The sequence below is a fragment of the Coturnix japonica genome, chromosome 1, assembly GCF_001577835.2.
Source record: "Coturnix japonica isolate 7356 chromosome 1, Coturnix japonica 2.1, whole genome shotgun sequence".
Classification (NCBI taxonomy): domain Eukaryota; kingdom Metazoa; phylum Chordata; class Aves; order Galliformes; family Phasianidae; genus Coturnix; species Coturnix japonica.
Window position 1 is genome coordinate 74,494,960 of NC_029516.1, and position 8,827 is coordinate 74,503,786.

Below are 8,827 nucleotides of genomic sequence, written 5' to 3' on the forward strand. Positions count from 1 at the left end.
GCCAAACCACAGGCATTTAATTTCCTCTTGCACGGACAGTGAAAGCAGTTCTGCTTGTAATTTCTCTGGATATCGTTCCTCTAGGTGCAGTGAATGTGCCTCAGAATCTAACACTTCATCTGTTTTGTCTGAGTTGGATAAGACATGGTGCCTTCACATCTCAGTGAAACCTGCTATAGCCCAGGGTAGGAAATGTCCCTTCAGAGCACATTTCCATTGTTCCTTTTCATGGTGGACGGAAGAGAAAGTGAAGCTTGTTGCTGATTCATGGAGAACAGTTGCTGGTTGTTTGTCCTTGCCTGGACATTGGTTAAGGAATATGTGGCATTTGTTTAACTAACATTTATGAGGCAGGTTGGAACATTGTTATGGCGCAGTATTACACGTCTCACATGTCTGATGGCAATCTTTACATCTGCAACTAGGACTGCTCCCTCACGTCATAAATGAATAGTTACGTATTGAAGTAGCTAGCAGCAAATTGCACTTAGCTACAAAAACACAGAATACATAAACCAGAGGGAGAGCAGTTGCGTCCAGCAAAATACCTCTTAGCCAGTACCTAGTTTAATAGATGGTTCTTGCACTGGGAAAGGATCTACTATGTGTTGTGCCACATCCTCTGATGGCAGATTTTCAGCTGCTTGGAGAGGCTGGGATTGTACTAGAAGAACATGATCTTCCAGCAAGGTAGAAGGAAGTCAGTTTTCAAGCAATTAGCTTTGATGGCACGGGGACAGGTTTTACTCTCACACGTTCCTTTTCAAACTTTTGAAGAGCTATACAAAAGATTTTAGCATCAGGGACTTTTGGAAGACATCAAAGTAGAAGTGACAAATCCCAAGACTCAAATCATCTGGTGCATGTCAAAACAAACTGGTGTGTACTACTGATGGGCTGCTACTGTGCAATTCAAGACCTCCTTGACTGCTACCAGCTGTAGAGCTGAGCAAGCCTACACACACTGTATGTGCCTGTGGCACTTGAAATCACTCAGCTCTGAAAGCCTCCAAATCCCCACCTCTGAGGCACAAAAAGCTTTTGTGTTACTCTGTGTTTCTGCAGAGGAAGGAGGGAACTGTGAGAGGGAGGGAACCAACACAGGCTACTGTGTCCTTACCGCACCGTACAACATTCTTCTCGCATATCCACTGGTAGCGCTGTACCTTTGGACTGCAGCCCTCTCTCTCTGCCTTGTCGTAGCAGCAGTCGTGCCTGTGGCAGCACCTTAGGGAGAGAAAAAGGCAGAGTTGGGGCTTGGGCATCCTGCGTGCTTTGCTCACAAGTGTTTTCACTCACTGCAAGGCTACTCCACTTACCCGCTGCTAATTACAGCTCTGTCAGTAAGCCAGCAAACAGAATGTACTGGCATTTCTATGAATGCTCAGTTGGCTTGGGAGTACATTAATGCTATATTTGTCCCCATGACTACCATATTTCTCCTTTCTCTAAGATTTTGCCTTCAGAAAAACAGGCGTGGCCAATCCCCAAGTCATGGTAACCTGCTTTACTGGAAAGGGCTGAAGCATTGTGATGAGGTGTGTGACCATGGCTCACCAGCTGAAGTTCAGATCATATCAGAATCTGGCATCAGGATATTTTTCACCTCCCTTGGCATCAGCGTAGCAGCTGGCTACAAACTCATCATCCTCAGAGGTAGGAATCATAGCAGCTGACTTTACAATTGTAGGCTTAAAGGGACACACGGGACTGATCTATGCTGCCTTCATACATATCAAGAGTACAGTTCACATTTTCATATTGCAGGGATCGAACCTAGGTGAAAAACATCACATCTGAAAGCCCTGATTGCTTGTGATGGACCATCAGAACAGCTCAGCTGTTCTCTGTACCACAGACTACTCAGGAAGAAACTTTGCTCTGTCAGGTGCTTCAGAATACATAGGAAAACTTCATCCCACTTGAATTTTATCCCAGTAGTTTAGTGATTCAGCAACTGAAGAAGTTCTATGATGGGTAAAAAGGTTTGTTTCCGTGAGAGCGATAGGTCAAAGGCTGGAAACCAGGAAGGAGCCTGAACACTTTTGGGTCCTGCTTAGCAAAATGGGTTTTGCCTAAATACCTTTTGCTCAGAGTTTCTATGGATTTGCTTTGCATAAATGGAGATATGGATGCTTCCTCCTGGGAGATCCCAAGCAGAAGGGTTGTCCATGCAGTGCACTAAATCCTATGCACCATGTTTCTAGGAGAAAAGAAATATAAGGCCACAAGCCCAGGGAAATGCAGACATTATGGCAGCACTCCTTTCAGCTGTGGTGAACCTTTATTTCCCTCCATGAATGAGGGGTGCTGAAAAGCACTCTAGCCCTGTCTAGACAGACGGACTGAATTACTCACAAGACAATCACTACTAGGTTAATTGCTGAGACTCTTAAAACAGACACGACAAGGAGGTGAGTCATTTCCAACAGTGTGTGCCCTTCAAGGCCTGTAGCTTTGCCACTCCGCATCTTTCTTCTCTAGATTTGCAAACATGGAAAATACTGTGGTCACTTTAACTGGCTTTAGATACTCAGCCATGATGATTTTTGCAGTATCAGAAGATTCCTGTGGTGAACACAGACTGGAAACATTTATAACTAAATGCAGAGTCTCATTGCTGATTCTTCCTCACTTAAGAATCAAGCTAAAAAACCTTTCTTGTTTTCATCAAGCATTACTGCTATGCAACAGTCATGAATGTTCTTACAGTATCAAGCTTCCTAAATACCGAACTATGGCATTTAGAGTCATTTCTATTTGCAGAGTTACCATTTTCTGCCATTAGGATAAAATCCACATCCCATGGAAATCAAAGAGCAGCAGAAACATCCACCAATGAACACCTGATCAGCTCTCTACTATTTTCAGGAGTATTGAGCACCTGTATTATGCATTGCCTTCCCTTCTGAGAAAAGCTGCTCTAGTGTGTGGATAACACCCGCCTTGCCAACTGCAGATAAAAACAGATAGACTGCCTTGCTCTGCCTTTGAGGTTCTAAACCAGATAAGATTGTACATAAAGAGCTCAGAGCACACAAGAGTCCATCACATTAAAGATTTACATGTATACTAACTGCAAAGTACAAGAAGCCTTTCACTGCAACATGTCGTCTATTCATTTTTATCCTTGGAAATAAAAAGCACGGCATCTACCAAGGAAAAGGGGAAATACCACCACGTTTTAGCCTGTTGTTTTTTTTTGCTTGGTTTGCTTTAAATAGTCAGGTGATGAAGACAACAGGTTTGATTACTCCTTGCAAACATCTAGATCCCTCCAGAGGGTAACCAGTTATATTCCCCATCACTGCCATTTGCAGGATGAGGTGAAATGATCATTCAGACCTTTTAATCACTCCTATCTCTTCAGGCAGGGCTTGCTTTCTGTGAATAAGAGGTACTATTTAATGAGCTCATATCCTGGTTTCTTCCTTGCCCTCCACCCACATAGTACAAGGTCCCAGGAGCTCTGCTGTCATCCAAGAGGTGGCAAAGCCCTCATTCAAACACCAGATGGTACATGGCTCCTTGCTTATATTTAACAAATACTAAGTTCCCTCTGTAGTGAGCTCTTGGAGGCACAGGAATACAGATAGGGAAGAATATGGAGGTTCGCACTACTTTTGTACACACAATTGAGGTTCTTCTTACCAGTCAGTTTCATCCTTAGGCCAGCCTCGTCCTCCCAGTCCGCAGTAACATCCATAGCCAATATATGCCAAGGGAGACCGTCCTGTGCCGCATGATATAGCACCTGCCAATTCAATGATTCCTCGGGTGTGGAGTGAGTGGGATTTTCCCAGAGCACCTTTCCAAACTGCAAAGATTAAACGTGAAATATTCTGATTTTCTTAAAACCTTTACAGGGTATTTTTGGCATTGAGTAGTTATTTAGATGGAGCCTTGATAATCTAAGTAGCCATTATAATCACCCTGCAAAGGGAACAAACACACAAATATACTCCACATAGGCAGCTCAGATCGATCCAGACTTCCTTGCTCTGGTGCACCAGTGTGTGACTGTAGCTAAATCACAGCATCTGGGCCCACCTTGCAATTTGAAGCTACATGCCCAGATTTGCACATTGTAGAGTCTGAGCCGCCCATCTTGTCTGGGGTTATGCAAGCTCCATGCAGTCAATATATATTTAAAGAACCACAGACTCAGTTGCAAAAACTGTTACAGAAACCAAGAGTAGCTGCCCCTACATAATTCACTTTGAAGCTTGATAGGAGCTTTGATGCTTATCACAATAACAATGGTAACAAACAGCATTGATTACCTCCTGGGCTCACAATGAAGTACCAAGTGTACTCTGGGCTCCACCAACACACACCACAGACAATCCCCATTAAGGCTGAGCTACTTACCAAGACCTTTGGAGGTGCCAGTCTCCCCAGCGTTGGCCCCATTGCCCCCTGGCTGTTAGGCAGCCTGAGCAGAGGATGGGGCCTGAGGGACTTCACACCACAGAGCAGGGCTTTGACCCTGAGCTTGGCCTCTTAACAGTGCTGTGCAAACACAGGCTAATTAATCCTCTAAACCACCCGGGGACTCAATACTATTATTAAAACTGTTTCTTTTCTTTTAAAACCCAGCCATCTAATCCCCTCTCTTGGGCCTCTCCCCTCCTGTACTTCAGCTCGCTTCCTAGGCTTGATCCAAACCCCTTTGAAGGCAATGTGGGTCTGTCCCCATTACTGTCAAGATGTCCATTTGCTCCTCTCTGCTATTGTTGGGCTTGCAGCCCAGTACCCAATGTTTCTGTCATCATTTTAACCCAGCAAGCCAGCTCAGAAGGGATCAAAGCCCCTGTCTCGGGCCTTCACACAGACTCCTTATGTTTCCAGTGCACTCCTCAGGGATTAAATGCACATTCCTGCAAAAGTAATAGCTCCCCTCACCCGAACACTACTTGAGTGTTCAGCGTTTGTGCTAAAAACGCATTAAACCCACGTTGTTTGAAAGTGAAGTGGTAACCTGTTTCCCTTGTCCAAACAGTGGATGCTTCACAGTCAGCAGCAGGCTGCAGGTCTGCCACAGGTAATGCCACTGGAACTGCTGAACTGCTCTGGATTTCAGGCAAAAATCACACTTCTACAGCCTGCTTTAGCCTGCACACCTAAAAACGTTCCAAGAGAAACAGAAACGTCTTTTAGGTGTTCAACCTCCTTCCTGAATAGGAGCTTGGTTTATTTTTCAGCCATCTTTCCTGACCTTTTAAGGCAGGACCACCGGACTCAGCTTGGAAATAGAAGCTGGTATAAGGTAACTGTGCCTCACCCAGAAGAAATACTATTCTTCTTTTGGGGTTATCTCTGAGGATCAAGGAACTGTAATTACAGCACAGAGCTACTTATGAAAGCAGAGAAAAGGACCCAGAGGGAATTGAGTCCAGAAGAAAGGCCTCGGGCTTTGCTCCTTGAGAACATAATTGAGATCATTCAGTCAGCATCTGATGTTTGAAAGCTGGGTGGGCTTTGAGCTGGCAGCAAGATACTCCAGCTGATGGTTGGTCCTGGAAAGCACATTTCGCTAACCAAGTGTTCAGCTAATAACTGGAGCAAGAACCAACACTGCATTTTCCATGCTGGGCAGCTAAACCAATGTGTGGAATCCTTGAGAAAAGCCCAAGTCTCCCCAGCAGCCTGAAATTGGCCACATCCCCCATTAAAGTACTGTCTATTGTTAGCTATATAATGAATGGGGAACCTCAGCAGAGAGCATACCTGCAAGGAGACAAGCAGAGGTGGATCTGATAACTTAAACCTGCCATTTCCTTTCGAGACAAGCAGCCTTTGGTGTAGATTAAGTCAATGTTTTGGTTCTTGTTTTAAAACAGCGCTAGAGGTGTAGCCCAGTGAGGACAAGAAAGCAGACATAACAGTCTCAAAGGTGGGGGGAAATTCTAGTTTGCCAAGCACAAGAAAGTATTAACAGTTGATCACAGATATGCAAAGAATGAGCCAGAAAGAAACAATTCAGCCACAAGTATGGCAAACACACAGTGACGTGCTGATGTCAAAAAGAATGGGGGAGAAAGCGCCCTATAAATCACCTTCTGGTTCTTTGAGGCATAACTGCATATTTAAAACAAATATGCCTGTCATCCCAGTGATGCTGAAATACAGTAATCAATTAGATACTGTAATGATTTCTCTTTTTTCTTTAACAGCTACATATAAATAACCTCAGTTCCATTCAAGATGTGCTTGAATCCGCCAAAAGATCTGCCAGGCACCTCATTCTGCTCAGAATTAAAATGAAGATCTTAGTGTGAATTCTGACTGTGTGCGCTTATGGGCATGAACCCCAACAGGGATAGAGCACAGGTAGAACTCCAGACAGTTTACTGTCACGTCGCTATTGTGTGTAAGGTCTTTACGTTAGCAGACATTCATGGCTTTTGGACTTGGTATGAAAGGGAGGCCGGGTTGGATGAGAGCATCATGATCTGGTGGGTGGCAGCCCTGCCTGCAGCATGGGCTGGAAATGAGTTGGCTTTGAGGTCCTCTCTAACCCACCTATTCTGTGATTCTATGAGAGATGCTCCCCACTTAGATGCTGGTATAAAAGGAAGGTACTTCTGGAAAGAAACACCAACACCAGCAACTTTATAGCAGAAAAACTATCCTCCAAAGAAAGCAACCTGTGTTTTTGTGTGACCAGCTACTGAAACCACCATGGAAACAAAACAGACTCGCAGCTCGCTTACACAGTCCCGCTCTATAAAGGTGAAAAGGAAAAAGGCAGCACATTTTACTGGTCCAAATGGGTGAAGCAGGCAAAGCTGGTGGCAAGGGGAGAGAGAGGCTGCTCAGGTTGAGGGCTGTGGGGGGGGAAGGGATGGAGCGCAGACACTCACCTGCATGCAGCAGAAGTAGCAGCAGCAGCCGCCAGCCCATGGGCAGAGCTCCTCTGTACCGGTACGATGCTGTGCTCTGCTGTTCTGCAGTCCAGTACTGCCAAGTGAATGGAAGAGTGGGTGTGTTCAACAGCTCTCCGCTTCCAGGGTTTTTATGCATATACATCTGCCTTCCTACGCCTGCAATAGAGGAACACTCCCTCCTTCGACTTCCCTCAGTCTCAGCCCAGTCCCAGCCATCCCCAAAGGGCTCCCTGCTGTGCTGCTGAGGGCAAGGGCTGCCCCTGTGTGCGTGCCACTGGCTTCAGGAGGGGCTGGCATCCCCAGCATTAAGCTGTGTTCCTTCTCTAAGCTGTTTGCTTACAGACCCTGGTTAACCTTTGAGTGGCTTCAGAAAAGGGAAGCTTACCACTGCCCTGCCTGTGGCTCGGGCTTTTCTGCTGCAGTGTTCACCTGGCAAGGATTCTCCCTTTTTATAGATCATTATTTCAAGGTGTGTATGTAATTCTAAATATACGTGTGTGTATATATTTAAGACCAATTATTTTTCACATTTAAAAAAGAAGAGACAAAACTATAAACATCTAACAGAAAAAGAATCCTGTCAGTGCAAATAGCTAATTATAAACTGACCAACACAGCTAATTCTGGGCTACTCCAGAGGGAAAAATACCCACCACTGCTGCACCTATTACTGCACCTGACCAACACCAATTCATTTCCTGCACACTCCCCAGTAAGTGTGTCCCAGCCACAGTCCGTGGTCAGGATCAGGTCCCTGGAGCTGGCATGTATTGAGTTCACACCAGTTGCTACTGGCAGCCCAACTGCAGAGGTGGTGGCTGCAACAGGCTGCTCCACTGGGAGAGGGAGAGGAAGAGAAGGAAGTCGTTGGCCTGTCCCAGATGCACCCCTCGATGGCATTCACTGTGGTAAAGCTGTGCCTCCCTGTTTAATGGCGTGCTTCTGAATGTTTGCTTGCCAAACATTGGCATTGCAATTAAAGGTCAGTGGCAAATAGCTTACTTGGGCTTCCTTTTTTCTGAGCACAGTCTGTCTGCAGCTGCGATCTTTACTGGGTAAGTTTTCAGGACATAGTTATATACTGAGTGCACTATGGGGGCACACAGCACAACAGAACTAGGCAAAGTAGGCTCAGCAATGGAGATACAGGGCACAGACTTCACCACTACCTCTGCCATGGGCAATATCATAGAATCATAGATTTACCCAGGTTGGAAAAGACCTTGAAGATCATCAAGTCCAACCGCAGCCTAACAAGTACCCTAACTCTAAAAACCCTTCACTAAATCATATCCCTGAGTACCACATCCAAACGGCTCTTAAACACAACCTGGGACGGCAATTCAACCACCTCTCTTGGGAGCCTATTCCAGTACCTAACTACCCTTTCCCTCCCTTATCCAGTACCTAACCACACTTATCCCTCCTTCCTTGGGAATTCCCTCAAGTAGTTAGACTGAAGTGGTAATTGGAAATCCTAGTAGAGCTGCTGCTGGCTAATATTTAACCTCACCGTTAAATAAGGAAGGAGGATGTTAGAGGGTTGGTGTCCTTACTACTGGGGCTTTATGGATGCAGATCGTCAAAACAAGAAGTGCAAACAAGTTTCAAGAACCACTTGGGGGCAGAATGAACAAGGCAGCCATCAGAGCAAGTTCCAATGGCAGACACCTGAAAGGTCCCATCTTCAGTGGGAACAAAATCAGAGGTGGCAGATCACCTACTGGATTCTCAGGGTTCCTAAGCCAGGAGATGAACTAGAAACTGCAAAGCGCTTAAAGGACTAAGAAAAATACAGATTGAATGGTGTATCTTGTTCTGGTATCTCAGGGACTCCTTGTCTACATGGTCAGTTGTCTGGCTTGCACTCTACCTCCAGTCTGCAACACAAAAGTTGACTTACTAAACAAGGAAATCAGGGACCAGGAAAAGTAGTA

The 8,827-nt window shown here is 45.4% G+C and overlaps 1 protein-coding gene across 1 annotated transcript in view; it reads right to left on the minus strand.

Annotated features, from left to right (window-relative positions):
• The window catches only part of LOC107320189 (phospholipase A2-like), a 9,409-nt gene extending 1,266 nt beyond the window's left edge, over positions 1-8,143 (minus strand). The window contains exons 1-3 of the mRNA XM_015875830.2: positions 6,867-8,143; positions 3,652-3,817; positions 1,121-1,227 (exon numbers count right to left, since the gene is read on the minus strand). Of these exons, the coding sequence (XP_015731316.1) occupies positions 1,121-1,227; positions 3,652-3,817; positions 6,867-7,032 (439 nt within the window). The 5' untranslated portion in view covers positions 7,033-8,143. The remainder of the gene's footprint in view (positions 1-1,120; positions 1,228-3,651; positions 3,818-6,866) is intronic.
• Positions 8,144-8,827: the final 684 nt, after the last annotated feature.